The 14,515-nt window shown below is 50.5% G+C and overlaps 1 protein-coding gene across 2 annotated transcripts; it reads left to right on the plus strand.

Annotated features, from left to right (window-relative positions):
* Positions 1-734: 734 nt before the first annotated feature.
* Positions 735-3,296, plus strand: LOC308520889 (ubiquitin D-like). 2 transcript variants are annotated; one of them, XM_081093585.1, is made up of 2 exons: positions 735-890; positions 2,291-3,296. In XM_081093585.1, exons 1-2 carry the CDS (start codon positions 864-866, stop codon positions 2,759-2,761), a joined length of 498 nt encoding a protein of 165 aa, XP_080949711.1. In that variant the 5' UTR covers positions 735-863; the 3' UTR covers positions 2,762-3,296. The 2 variants fall into 2 exon arrangements, with proteins under 2 accessions (XP_080949711.1, XP_080949712.1); XM_081093586.1 differs by lacking the exon at positions 735-890 and adding an exon at positions 1,833-2,030.
* The last annotated feature ends 11,219 nt before the right edge of the window (positions 3,297-14,515 follow it).

The raw sequence follows: 14,515 nt of genomic DNA on the forward strand, positions 1-14,515 counted from the left end.
CCCGCCTCCCGCCTCGCGCCTCCAGCCTGGAGGGAGGACAGGCTGCTCCTGGGGCCCTGCTCCCAGAAAGGGCCTAGCTGATGGGGCTCCTAAAGCAGCAGGAGAGGACCACTGCCGGGACTGACCAGCAGACCCTGAGCGTCGGATGAATGATGACTCTGACACATGTTTCTATGAAAGAGAGGCGAAGGGACTGCTTGGCAGGAGGCACCAAGCAGCCTCGTTCTCCTGCCTCCTCAGGCTTTTATTGTCACAACAGCTTGAAGTAAAACTAACTATTAGATACAATCAGCAGGGCAAGCATCCTTGAGAAGGCACATGCGTCTCTAAGGTCGGGTCTAAAGACTCAGCATACAGATTCCAGCAAAACACCCGGGGGCTCGGGCTTGTTTTGAAAAGTCAAGGCAGGGGCTGCTGCCTTCGGCAAGGTCCCCCTAGAGGCTCCCCGACCTTTCGGAGAATCCTCCTTACAGACCTTCTAACCGAGTCCCGTGCTTCCCCACAGACCACCAAGTGTTCAAGGGCTATAGCCATTGAGGGCCCAGGGCTACAGACTGGACAGTCATAAGTCAGGACTGTGGGGGGGTGGGGGGGGGTGTTGTCAATCAGGAGAGATTCTCAGCAGAGAGGCCCCTCCCAGGTCTGGAAGAAGGAGGCAGTGGGCTGGCTGCGGAGGTGCGTGGTCAGGAAGTGCTCTCTGGGTGTGGACTCTGCAGCAAAAGTGAAAGAGAGCCAGAGGCCCACAATAAAGGGCACGGAGAGCAGGCACCCGGGGGATCTCCTGCCCTGCTCTCTGCGTGGACGCTGGGTGCTGGCGCGGCTCCTGCTCTCAGGCTGTTTCTGCTGCTCCCTCGGCTGCAGCGATGGCTGCCCCTGCTGCCTGCCTCTGTGTGAGTTGGGCCTTGATAAAGGGGACGGGGGGCGGGGAGAGGGAAGGCACCTCCAAGAGATGGGGGTCTCAGGAATGGGTGAGGGCAGTGCTCAGAGAGGGGTGGCTGGAAGGCGTCTCTAAGGAGGGTGTGAAGGGAGGTTCTGGGAAGAAAAGCTGATCATTTGGCTCCCGAGTTCCTTCTGTGTCAGGCCTTGGGCTGGCCACGGTTAGGGATTCATGGTGAGAGGTGGCATTGGGCTTTGTGCCCATGGGACTGGCAACATTGAAAACGATGGAGATATTGCCCGAGCCCTTTCCCTTATCCTGTTTAGGGGCCCAGGGCTCTCAAACCTGTTTCCTTCTCTTCCCAAAAGAGAGGTCCAGAAACTCACGTCCCCTCAGCTGTGAGCGACCTGCTGCCTTCCTTCTGTGGGAACGCGCTCCCTCCGGCGAGGCCCCGGAGGGTCCAGCGAGGGCAGCGCTCGCTCAGCGGGGCAGGGAGAGAGCCCCGGGAGTCTCAGTCGGCAAGATGTTTACTTTGGACAGAGCATGAGGGAGGGCTACCAGGCTCTCAAGCCACAGCACAGGGCTCACGTCAGGTAGAGAGCCCTGCCCTCTGTGAGTGAGGCCCTGTGTTAATCACAGGAAGAGATCATATTCTACAACAGGTAGCTAGAGAAACACAGGAAACGCCGACGAACAAATAGCGTCGAATGTAGTGTTGCTGTAATATGTGTTATTACTATAAAGCAACAAGGCCTCCAAAAGAAAGCCACAGCACAGAGGCTGTGTCCTCCCCAGGGTTCCTCCTACAGCACTCAAGCGGGGCAGGCCCGTGGGCGCCCGATGACGACGCTGCCAAATCTTGGAATTTCCATTTGGAAGTTGTTTTTAGAGTCTGGTGTACGCCTTTGGGTGCTTTGTACTTGTATTTAGTTTTTTTCTTTAATCTTCACCCGAGGATAATCTTCAAAAATTGATGAGAGAGAAACACCAGTGTGAGAGACAAACGTTGGTCGGTGGCCTCCCATCTGTGGCCTGACCGGGATGGAACCTGTGGCCTGCTGGTGTGCGGGACGATGCTCCAACCAGCTGAGCCACTGGCCAGGGCTGTATTTAGTTCTTGACATTTGACACACTTTATCTGGATAGGAAGCAGGTATGTATGGTGGGAGATTGTTAATGACAGTTTGGGGATGGATAAGAGGTGTGATTATTATAAGAAATAAAACTGATGTTTGTCTTTGTGTTATAACCTGGGGATTCCAAAAGAGACGTTTCGAGGCAGGGAAGGACACCACTTGTGATGAAGGAGCCGGAGGACCTAACAGCAGTGACGGGCCGAAGACACTGGGGAGGGGGAGGAGCGGGACACAGGGCAGGTACTCCTGGCAACTGTCTCTTGGCTTCCTTGACCAGGTGAATGTGCACTCTGAGGAGTGGGGCTCAATGACCTTCACTGCCAACCTGGAGGACAGAGTGAAGAAGATCGGCGAACACGTCCGGTCTAAGACCCACGTTCCCGTGCAGGACCAGGTCCTTCTGCTGGGCTCAAAGCCGCTGAAGCCGCACAGAACGCTGTCATCTTATGGCATCGACCACGAGACGACCATCCACCTCACCCTGCGGGTGGTGAAGCCCAGTGACGAGGAGCTGCCCTTAGTTCTGGTGGAGCCGGGTGACGAGGGGCAGAGGCACCTCCTCCAGGTGCGAAGGTCCAGCTCAGTGGCCCAGGTGAAAGAGATGATCGAGACCAAGACCGCAGTGCCCCCCGAGAAGCAGATTGTGACTTGCAATGGAAAGAGGCTGGAAGATGGGAAGACCATGGCACGTTATGGCATCAGGAGGGGCACCTCACTCTTCTTGACACCCCACTGCATCGGGGGGTGACCATCCTGGGGAGAGATGATAGTAGGAGCAAAAGAGAGCTTATTTCCTCTTAGCTCTTACTCACCAACCACATCGCTGATGACTTCTCCCAGTTAGTGAGAAACAGATGAGGAGGAAGAGGAGATTTGGAGGGGGGTGGTAGGCTGCAGAACGCTTTTTAACTCCATGACGCTTTGGTTCTCGCGTAGTTAAGTGGCAGGATTGTGTGCAACTGAGGGCACAAGGCAACACTGTGAAGGCTCATGAGGGAGCATTCAAAGCCAGCGTGAGTGTGACCCTGTGTGGCTCTCCCTGATTTATAGACAACCCCCCATCTCCTTTCCTATCTAACAACATAGTCAGTTCTAGGCTGGGATCAATGTTCTAATTTCTGTGTTTTCATCCATGTGTAAGCCAGTGCGCTATCTATCATATCACTAGGTGACTGTTGAACCACATTGAATTTCTGCTTGTAGGGAACAATGAAATGATTTCTTATGAAGTGAATTAATTACTCTGACGTGATCACAGTTTAATTAATAAAGAATTTAGAAATTCGATTAAACTGCTTCTCCTCTCTTCATTCAAAGCTGTTCGGTATCAAATGAACCCTGGCGCCATGCCCCTCCTGCTCCCTCTGCCCCATACCCAGTCACACGGCTCTTACTTCTGGGATTCAGGCGGACATGGAGGCATGTTTTCGCTGGGGACTAGAAAGCTCGTGTCTCTGGCGGTGGGGTGTCAGTTTGGGTAAAGGGTCTAGGGCAGTGATGGCGAACCTTTTGAGCTCGGCGTGGCAGCATTTTGAAAAACCCTAACTTAACTCTGGTGCCGTGTCTCATATGGAAATTTTTTGATCTTTGCAACCATAGTAAAACAAAGACTTATATTTTTGATATTTATTTTATATATTTAAATGCCATTTAACAAAGAAAAATCAACCAAAAAAATGAGTTCACGTGTCACCTCTGACACGCGTGTCATAGGTTCGCCATCACTGGTCTAGGGGCTGGTCCCCGGATTGACACCCACACTCTGCCCAGCTTCTGGCTGATAGAACTTTTTCCTTTCTGCTTCCTTCGCCACCAGGTTCTCTCTTGGAATCTCATATCCCTTTCTCCATCTTACACCCTTCATTCAATCCTCTATCTTACTGTCCCTCTCTCATGTTACTTTACTGGTCACACGTATGTTTTTCTCACCACCTGAGCCATGTCCACCTACTTATCCACTACTCTGGTTCCTTCTTATCTTTAAAACTTGCTCAAGAACCACCTCCTTGAAGAAGAGTTTCCCAACGTAACCCCACCCAGCACAAACCAGACTGGTGGGCGTTTCTCATTAAACTGATGGGGCAGGCGCTCTGTGGTGGGCACTGGTCACCTGGCCAGGCGGCGTTGGATGGAACTGGTTCCCTGTGTGAGAGGCCCTGGCTCCTTCTTCGGGATGGGGTGTGCTTCAAGGTAGAGGCTAGGATTCCCTCGTCCATTTGGAAGACTCCCGATGGCAGACTCCCGATGCCAGGGAGTGTTCCGTGGCATCTTCCGCCAGACTGGGAGAGAGCCAAGCTAAGCATCGCGGGCCTCATCTCACCACCATGGGGGAGGTCACAGTACCTGCTGAGCATGCGGAAGGTCTTCCCCAAATCATGCTTCCTCTCCTGCTCAGCCTGGGAGGAACCCCGAGGGCCATTTCCAACCTCCAGGCCTCTATTTGCAGAGGATGCAGGGGTTTTCCCTGAAGCACATGAGCACTTCCCAATGGGGAAGGGTCTCCCTATTAGCCTTGGACTCCGAGGGCGAACTCTTGCAGATTCTCACACAGAAATGAAGAGCCTCAAGGCTAAACTGACTAACCTGCCAATGGGCATTCCCAGGCTTGGCCCTTGGGCTCACAGGCTCCTGCCTACCCCGCTCCTCACTGCCCAACCTGCCCTGTCCACAGACTGACTTCCCGACGGCCCCCTCGCTGCCCTGTCACTCCCTGTTCCTCAGGTTGCAGGTGAGTAGGTCGAGGGCCGGTGAGATTATGTTGTAGAAAAGTGAAACGCGCTTGCCGTGCCTCTGGCTGTAGCTGTGTGTGGGCTGCAGGGAGGTGTAGATGGCCGAGCTGTAGAAGAGGCAGACACGGTCTTCCGCTGGGAACCCACACCTGTCCACCGCTTTCCTGCGGAAGATCCCAGAGAACACCGGAGTGCTAGTCCCTGGTGCCTGGGTCCCCAGGGAGCTCTCTGGGCGTAGGTGATCCGGGCGCAAGCATGGCAGGTGCGATGGGGTGGGAGAAAGATCCCCGCTCAGAGGCCCATCCTGTCCTCTAGGGCGTTTACTCCCACTCCTGAGGGACTCAGAGGGGCACCGGGTCTCCCTCGTGGGCGACGCTGCAGACGCCAGAGAAGCCGGCCCCCTTCCGAGGTGTCCTCCTCTGTTGCCACCCGAAGCGACCTCGTGAGCTGTGCAGCCAGGTGCCCTCCTGTGCATCAGCCAGTCAACCCGCCCTCTCCCGCCCAAGCCCTCAGCGCTCAGTTTGGAGGCCAGGACATTTTGGCCTTTGGTGGTCCAGGGGTGGGATGTGCATGAGATGGCAGGTGAGATGGGGTGGGAGAAAGATCTGCCTTTCCTCACTGGGGGCCCTCCTGCCCAGGCTCTCCAGCAGGGCAGGACCCGGTGGGAGTCTGGGCGATCGGAAAACCATCAGACAAACACTTCTGGTTCCTCCCAGCACTCAGGGCGGAGGTCAAACCCAGGAAGCAGTGGTGCTGGTGCTGATGAGCAGGTCCCCTCTGGAGCTCCGGGTTTCAGGGGAAGAGGTGGGGAGGAGGGGGGCGGGGGGGGGGGATGGGAACACCAATCTTTGCGCAGGCCCCCACCTGGAAAATCTGAAATTGTTTTTGACAGTTGCAATTTGCTCTTATTATTTTGGACAGTGAGAATAGTGTATGCAGGAAAAGATGAAAAGATCTTACCTGAACTTACTTGAATGTGGAAAACACAGAGCATTTATCTTGAGTAATATTACATTCTACAATTTTTAAAGAAAATGAAGCAAATGGGCATGCGCTAGTTATTGGCATCAAAATTAACAAATTTATCCGTGCAACTCTACATTAATAAAAATAAATGACATTTTCCAAAATAGATATTATTATGCATTGCTCTCAATTCTAAAATACTTTAGAAACAACAGGTAACAACTCAGGGCCTTAAACAGAAAGCGAAAGCTAAAATGGGATCTAGGCTATGTTCACACACATACAAATAAGGTGAAATAAGATGAAGAGTAAATATGCCCTATTTTGTTTCTTAAAACTTCTATTTAATGTAAATAGTGCCAAAAACAATATAAATAAAAATTGAAACTAATATTGAAAATGCCAGTTTGGATGCAATATGGTATACTATTTGTGTGTAAAGATTTTGAATTGGGTGAAGCTTTAAATAAATTATAATTCTCACTCGGAATATTGCAAAGGAAATAATTTAAATATATGTTTTACTTTTTTCCATTAAGGAGAGTTCATTTATTACTCAACCAATTGTAAAAATGATCTCTCTTTCACAAATGAGTAAAGTTATTATAAATCTACTAGAGGCCCGGTGCACGAAATTTGTGCACTGGGGGTGGAGTAGGGGGAGGGGTTGTCCCTCAGCCCAACCTGTACCCTCTCCAATCTGGGACCCTCGAGGGATGTCCGACTGCCCGGTGTGAGATCAGGCCTAAACGGGCAGTCAGACATCCCTCTCACAACCCGGGACTCTGGCTCCCAAATGCTTCTGCCTGCCAGCCTGATCGCCCCCTAACCACTCCCCTGCCGGCCTGATCGCTCCCTAACCGCTCCTCTGCCGGCCTGATCACCCCCTAACCGCTCCCCTGCAGGCCCGATTGACGCCTAACTGCCCTCCCTGCCGGCCTGGTCGCCCAGAACTGCCCTCCCCTGCAGGCCATCTTGTGACCACATGGTGCGGCCATCTTGTGTGAGGGTGTGATGGTTAATTTGCATATTATATCTTTACTATATCGGATTTCTTTCATGATCGCTATTATGCACGTGAGCAAATGTCACTCATCCTTCTCTTTCCCTTCTACTATACCTAAAGAATCATTCTTTAGTTTGCCCAGTTTACTGATTTTAGAGCTACTTTTGAGTGTATTTGTCTGTCTCTCTCCTCTTCTTTCTTTCTTTCTTTCTTTCTTTCTTTCTTTCTTTCTTTCTTTCTCTCTTCCTTATTCTTGTCACCCTTTTCCCCCTGCCCTGCAAACCCCTCCAACTGACAGCTGTCAGAGGGAAAATCAGAAGTTTTGAAGGTGGAAGTTATTACAAAATCCTGATGGACTCACTTGCTGGAGGTTAGGGCTGCCTGTGTGTTTGCTTGTGCACAGCTATTCCCTTCAATAAGCAGTCTTTTTTTTTTTTCTTTTCCTTTTTTAAATTTAACTTTCTTAAGTATTCCATGACTTTTTAAAAATATTTTTGGTTTTTTCCTTAACAATGGTTTATCCTCCTTCATGCTATTTCCAAATCTGCCTTCATTTTTGAAATAGTTGAATTTTTCTCCCACCATTTAATTTATGTTTTTCTTTTTCTTAAAAAAATTCATTGAATTTGTTGGGCTGACATTCGTTAATAAAATTATACAGGTTTTAGCTGTACGATTCTGTAATACATCATGTGCATGTTGTATGTTGTGTGGCCACCACCCCAAGTCAAGTCTCCTTCCATCACCATTTATCCCGCTGTACCCTCTCCTACCTCCCCCTCCTGCCTCCCCCTCCTGCCCCTCCCTCTGAATAACCTGCCTTTTCACTGGAAGAAGGGTTTTTTTTCTTTGTTTTTTTGGGGTCTCCTTGTGTTTTGTTTTTTTAAAAATATATTTTATTGATTTTTTACAGAGAGGAAGGGAGAGAGATAGAGAGTTAGAAACATCGATGAGAGAGAAACATCGATCAGCTGCCTCCTGCACATCTCCTACTGGGGATGTGCCCGTAACCCAGGTACATGCCCTTGACCGGAATCGAACCCGGGACCCTTCAGTCCGCAGGCCGACGCTCTATCCACTGAGCCAAACCGGTATCGGCTCCTCGTGGTTTTTAATTTTACTTTTTATTGTTGACAGTACTAGAGATGTCCCCCTTCTCCCCTCCCCCTCTGTCCCCCCCCCCCCCCCACGCCTCCCAACCTTCCCCAGGCTGTTGTCATATATAGTGTCCATGGGCTATGCATACATGCATGTAAGTTCTGTGGTTAATCTCATCCCTTCGCCGTCGCCCCCACCCGCTCCCTCTGAGAGCCCTCAGTCCGTTGCATGCCTCCATGCCCCTGGACCTATTTTGTTGGTCAGTTTATTTTGTCCATTAGATTAAGAAAAGTTATTTTGAAGGTGTTGGTGGAAACTAGCATTTCTCCTTCTAGATGATCTGGACCTCCTTCACGTTCCTGGGCTGGCTTTGGAGATCGGCTTAAAGCCATTGTTCACAAACACCTTCTCCTTGTCTTTCCAATTCTTCTGGACTTTTCTGGAGACCACCATCTGGCAGAGGCCTTTCCCTTTAGCAAAGCTCACAGCGCTCGTCGTGCCCCCGTGCGGCGGAGAGCGGGAACTGCATCTTCCCCAGGACCCGGAGGGCACACCCCGGTCCTGAAATACCCAGGCAAACACCCTTGCGCTAAGGCAGCAGCTTCAGACTTTAAGATGGTTTTTACCCACAGAATTCCTGATGTGGGGGGTCTGGGGCAGCCCTGACTTGCTCCTAGAACTGCCCTTTAAGCTGTAACCGATGACACACGTGCTGCACCTTTTAAGAAACGACTGAAGGAAAAAGGTGCGATCCCCAGGGAAGGGCTCCCGAGGCGCGTCTTCCGAGTGCAACTGCAGGCCGGTGGTCAGCAGGCGGTGCGCCCGGTTCCCCCGCCTGCGGCTGGGGGCCGCCTTCGAATGGCGCCGCGGGTGCTGCTGAAGCCCCGCCTCTGCGGACGCGTAGACCGGACGGAGCTGCCCGCCCCGCCAGCCGGGCCGCCTGATGCGGGGGCCAGACAAGGCGGGGAGGGGCGGGGAGGGCGGGGCGCGGCGGACGGCCTGGGCCGGAGCAGGGGCGTCTCGTTCCGGGCCCCTGGGCTGCGGGAGGTGGCGCTGGGCGCCCACAGCTCCCTCCGCTAAGTAGGCGGCCTCTCCCGACTCCCTCTCTCCTGGGGAGCACGCGCCTGCCCGCTCTCCGCGGGACCTCTCCGCGCAATGAGAGCGCAAGCCCGGCTGCTGGGCTCGCTGTGGATCCAGGTCCTAGTTCTGAATTTAGAACCTGCTGCCGATGTGACTGGTGCTTGCCATGGCAACCAAGTGAACTGCTTGCATTCGGCCGGGATGAATGCAGTTCAAAATACCCTGGCAGCGCTGGCGGGGAGCATTCACCCTCATCTCCTCTATGTAAGGGAACCAGCCACAAGAAGCACAAAGTCCTCGGGAAGATGGGCCTAGAGTGGAGCTTGGACCTAACCTAGAGCTCATTTGTTCAGCCCCCACCCCCGCCCCCCGTCCTGCTCATTGAAAAAGCTGAAAGCCAGAGAGATGAAAGGAGTTTGTGCCAGGTCATGAAAGACTTTTTAAAAATTCTTGTATTATTATTTATTAATTATCACATTATTTTCTCCTTTTCCCCCTATTTTTTTCAGTTCCTTTTTCCCTTTTCCTTTTATTATTTTTTTAAAATATATTTTATTGATTTTTTTTACAGAGAGGAAGGGAGAGGCATAGAGGGTTAGAAACATCATCAGCTGCCTCCTGCACACCTCCTACCGGGGATGTGCCCGCAACCCAGGTACATGCCCTTGACCGAAATCGAACCTGGGACCCTTCAGTCCGCAGGCCGAGGCTATCCACTGAGCCAAACCAGTTAGGGCTCCTTTTCCTTTTAAAAAATTTCTATTGAGCCCTAGCGGGTTTGGCTCAGTGGATAGAGAGTCGGCCTGCGGACTGAAGGGTCCCGGGTTCGAGTCTGCTGGGGGCACATGCCCGGTTGCGGGCTCGATCCCCACCCCTGCTAGGGTCTTCCCACATTAAGGGTTCAGGAATCTGGAGAAGGGCTGCGCATAAATGGATATACTAGAGACTAGAAATAGAAATCGGGGAGCCAGGAGAGGCTCCACTTTCTAGGGAAGTGGGCTCTCTGAATCTCCATCTCCAGACCCAGGCTTTTTATTCACACTTTTTGCCCCCCAGCAAAGCAGATATACATATCAAAGGTAAGGTCCGGTAAACAATGAAGGACCATCAGGTTGGGGGAACTGCCCTGGGCTGTTTTTCAGCCCTGTTGCAAGAGTCCATTCAACCTTTTGAGGACTTCTCGCCTTTATTATGACCCATGACCCGCTGGACTTAGCCTCCAGCACACCCCCACCCCAGTAGGAGGCAGGCAGTCAATGATTCTCTCTCATCGTTGATGTTTCTCTCCCCCCCCTCCCACCCCCTTCCTATCTGAAATCAATTAAAAAATTTCTATTGAATTTATTAAGATGACATTGGTCAATAAAATTGCCTAGGTTTCAGGGGTACAATCCTATAGCACATCATCTGTACACTGTACTGTGCGTTTACCACCCAAGTGGTGTCCTTCTGTCACCACTTATCCCCTTACCTCTTCTTCTCCCCCGCCTCCGTCAATCACACTGTTGTCTGCATCTATGAGACTGTTTTTTCTGCTTGATCCCTTCACCTTTTCCACCCAGCCCCCCAACCCCCACCCCAACAGCTGTTGGCCTGTTTTCGGTATCTACCAGTCTCTTTCTATTTTCTTTATTTTGCTCATTAGATTCCACTGTAAGTGAGATCATATGGCATTTGTCGTTCTCTGACTGGTATATTCCACTTAGCATAACGCTCTCCGGGTCCATCCAGGCTGTTGCAAAGATGAGTTCCTTTCTATAGCCGAGTAATATTCCATTGTGTAGACGGACCACAGCTTTTTTATGTCCTCATCACTGGTGGACACTTAGGCTCTTCCAGATCTTGGCTATTGTAAATAACGCTGGAATGAACATAGGGTGCATGCATTCATTGGAATCATTGTTTCCGGTTTCTCAGAAATGGAATCGCTGGGTCAAATGGGAGTTCCATTTTTAGTTTTTTGAGGAAACTCCATACTGTTTTCCACCGTGGCTGCACCTGTCTGCATTCCCGCCAGCAGTGCACGAGGGTTCCCTTTCTCCACATCCTCCCCAGCACTCATTGTTTGTTGATTTGTTGATGGCAGCCATTCTGACAGGAGGAGATGGTACCTCATTGTGGTTTTAATTTGCATCTCTCTGATGGTTAGTGACTTTGAGCATTTTTTCATGTCTCTTGGCCACCTGTATGTCCTCTTTGGAGAAGTGTCTATTCAGGTCCTTTGCCCATTTTTTAAATTGGATTGTTTGTCTTCCTGGTGTTTAGTCCTATATGTTCTTTATAAATTTTGGATATTAACCCCTATCAGATGTATCATTGGCAAAAGTGGTCTTCCATTTAGTGGGTTGTCTCTTCATTTTGTTGTTGGTTTCCTTCGCTGTGCAAAAACTTTTTAGTTTGATGTAGTCCATTTATTTATTTTTTTTCTTCTGTCTCCCTTGCCTGAGGAGACATATGTACCAACCTTGTATACTGGAATAAAGCTGACTTGATCATGGTGTGTGATCTTTTTTAATATATTGCTGGATCTGGTTTGCTAATATTTCGTTGAGGATTTTAGCATCTATGTTCATCAAGAATAGGGGCCTCTAATTTACATTCTTTGTAGTGTCTTTACCTGGTTTTGGAATTAGGATGATGCTGACCTTGTGAAATGAGCTGGGAAGTCTTTTTTCCTCTTGGATGTTTTGGAATAATGTGTGGAGTATAGGTGTTAATTCTTCTTTGTTTAGTAATATCCACTGTGGAAGCCATCGGTCCATAACTCTGATTTCATTAGTTATAATCGATACACATAGAGAGATAGGTAGGTAGAGAGACAGCCATGTTTTTATTGATTTTCAAAGAGAGTAAGGGAGAGTGAAAGGGAGATAGAAACATCAATGGAAAGAAACATCAATTGGCTGTCTCCGCATGCCTCCAACTGGGGATCAAGCCCCCAAATAGGATATGTGCTACAACTGGGAATTGAACCAGCAGCCTCCTGGTGCATGGGAGAACATTCAACCCACCGAGCCACACCAGTCAGTCCACGTATTCATATTTTCAGAATCGTCCTTATTTAGTTTTGGAAGGTTGTATGTTTCTAGGAATTTATCCATTTCATCCAGGTTGTCCAATTTGTTGGCATATAGTTGTTTGTAATATTCTGTTACAATCTCTTGTGTTTCTGTGGAGTCAGTTGTTACTTTGCCTCTTTCTTTTCTGGTTTTACTTATTTTTGTCCTCTTTTTTATTGATCAGTCTGGCTAAATCTTGTTTATCCTTTCAAAGAATCAGCTCTTGGTTTCATTGATACTTTTTAAAAAATCCCTTTTTTGTTTTTGAGTTATAGTTGACATAAAAGATTATATTAGTCTCAGGTGTCTGGCACAGTGATTAGACATTATAAAACTTACTAACTGATCATTCAAAAAGAATGTCATACCCATCTGACTCCAGACATAGTTATTAGAATATTGTTGACTTTATTCCCTATGCTTTACTTTACACCCCCATGACAATTTTGTAACTACTAATTTGTATTTCTAAGTCTCTTCACTTTTTTCACCCATCTCCCCAAAACCTCTCCCCACCTCAATCTGGCAAGTGTCAAAATGTTCTCTGTATCTATGAATGTGTGTGTCTCTCTCTCTCTTTTTTGAAATTCACTGTTAACAACTCATTCTTTTTTATTTTTAAGGATATTTTATTGATTTTTTACAGAGAGGAAGGGAGAGGGAGAGAGCGTTAGAAACATCAATGAGAGAGAAACATCGATCAGCTGCCTCCTGCACACTCCCTACTGGGGATGTGCCCGCAACCAAGGTACATGCCCTTGACCGGAATCGAACCCAGGACCTTTCAGTCTTCAGGCCGATGCTCTATCCACTGAGCCAAACCGGTTACGGCAATCTGTGTCTCTTTTTGTTCTGCTTGTCTATTTTGATTTATAGATTCAATTGAATATAAATATGTATTTATTGCCAATTTATTGTTCATATTTTTTATTATTTTCTTCTTCTTAAATAAGACCTGTTAACATTTCATATAATACTAGAGGCCCAGTGCACAAAAATTTGTGCACTCTTTGGGGGGGGGGGTCCCTCAGCCTGGCCTTGCCCTCTCGCAGTCTGGGACCCCTCAGGAGATAACGACCTGCTGGCTTAGGCCTGCTCCTGGGTGGCAGAGGGCAGGCCCAATCCCTAGGTGCAGCCCCTGGTCGGGCTCAGAGCAGGGCCAATTGGGGAGTTGGGGCACCGCCACTGTCATGCACAGAGCAGGGCAGATTGGGAGGTTGCGATGCCACCCTCAGTCACACTCAGGGTAGTTCCAATTGGGGGGTTGTGGCGCCACCCCCTGCCACACACGGAGCAGGGCCCATCAGGGGGGTTGGGGCTCTGTACCCTGTCATGCACAGAGCAGGGCCAATCAGGGGGTTGGGGCGCTGCCCCCTGTCATGCACAGAGCAGGGCCCATCAGGGGGGTTGGTGCTCCGTACCCTGCCACACACAGAGCAGGGTCAATCAGGGGTTTGGGGAGCTCCCCCCTGTCACACTCAGAGCAGGGCCGATCAGGGGGTTGAGGAGCTCCCCCCTGTCACTCACAGAGTAGGACCAATAGGGGAATTGGGGCACCGCCCCCTGTCACACTCAGGGCAGGGCGGATCAGGGGGTTGGAGCGCCGCCCTCTATCACCCACAGAGCAGGGCCGATCAGGTGGTTGGGTCGCCGCCACTCTCACACTCAGGGCAGAGCCGATGGGGAGGTTATGGCTCTACCCCGTCACACACAAAGAAGGGCCTGTGGGTTTGGGGGGTTGGGGCGCCGCACCCTGTCACACACAGAGAGCCACAGGGTGATCAGGGGGTTGGGGAGCTCCCCCCTATCAGGCACAGAGCAGGGCTGATCAGGGGGTTGGGGCGCTGTCACGAACAGAACAGGGCGGATAGGGAGGTTGTGGCCCCGCCCCCTGTCACTCTCAGAGCCACAGGGCAATCAGGGGGTTTGGGCGCTGCCCCCTGTCACGATGATCCCGGTGCTTGGGAGGCCTTGTGGGTCCGCTGATCCCGGTGCTGGGTGGCATATTACCCTTTTACTATATAGGATAGAGGCCTGGTGCATGGGTGGGGCTGGCTGGTTTGCCCTGAAGGGTGTCCTGGATCAGGGTGGGGTCGCCACTGGGGTGCCTGGCCAGCCTGGGTGAGGGGATGATGGCTGTTTGCAGCTGGTTACACACCCTTCAGGGTGGGGGTCCCCACTGGGGTACGTGGCCAGTCTGGGTGAGGGGCTGAGGGCTGTTTTCAGGCTGGTGGGTGACTGAAGCTCCCAACTGCTCCTTTTTTTCTTTTCTGTTTTTTTTTTATTCTGGTCCAGCTTTAGCTTTGAGGCTTGGCTCCAGCTCTGAGGCCTCCGCTGCTGAAAGAAGGTATCTGGTTTGTTTGCGTTCTATAATTGAAACTCTGTATCAACTCCAGCTCTGAGATCCCAGCTCGCTGAAAGCAGGTTTCTGGGGTTTTGTTTAGCTTCTATATTTGTTACAATGTTTCTTAAACTGCAGGCTCAGAGGCTGGCAAGGCAGGCAGGGAACATTGGAGTCCTCCGTCACTGAAGCAAGCAAGCTCATGTTAGTTTCAAGCTGCCTG

The sequence above is a fragment of the Myotis nattereri genome (genome assembly GCF_964212035.1).
Source record: "Myotis nattereri genome assembly, chromosome: 6".
Classification (NCBI taxonomy): domain Eukaryota; kingdom Metazoa; phylum Chordata; class Mammalia; order Chiroptera; family Vespertilionidae; genus Myotis; species Myotis nattereri.

Excerpts from the sequence above, each read along its gene's own strand:
- LOC308520889 (XM_081093585.1), top strand. The coding sequence starts at position 864 with ATGGCTGCCCCTGCTGCCTGCCTCTGT. Across the intron at positions 891-2,290 it reads CCCCTGCTGCCTGCCTCTGT|GTGAATGTGCACTCTGAGGA; the intron begins GTGAGTTGGGCC and ends TTCCTTGACCAG.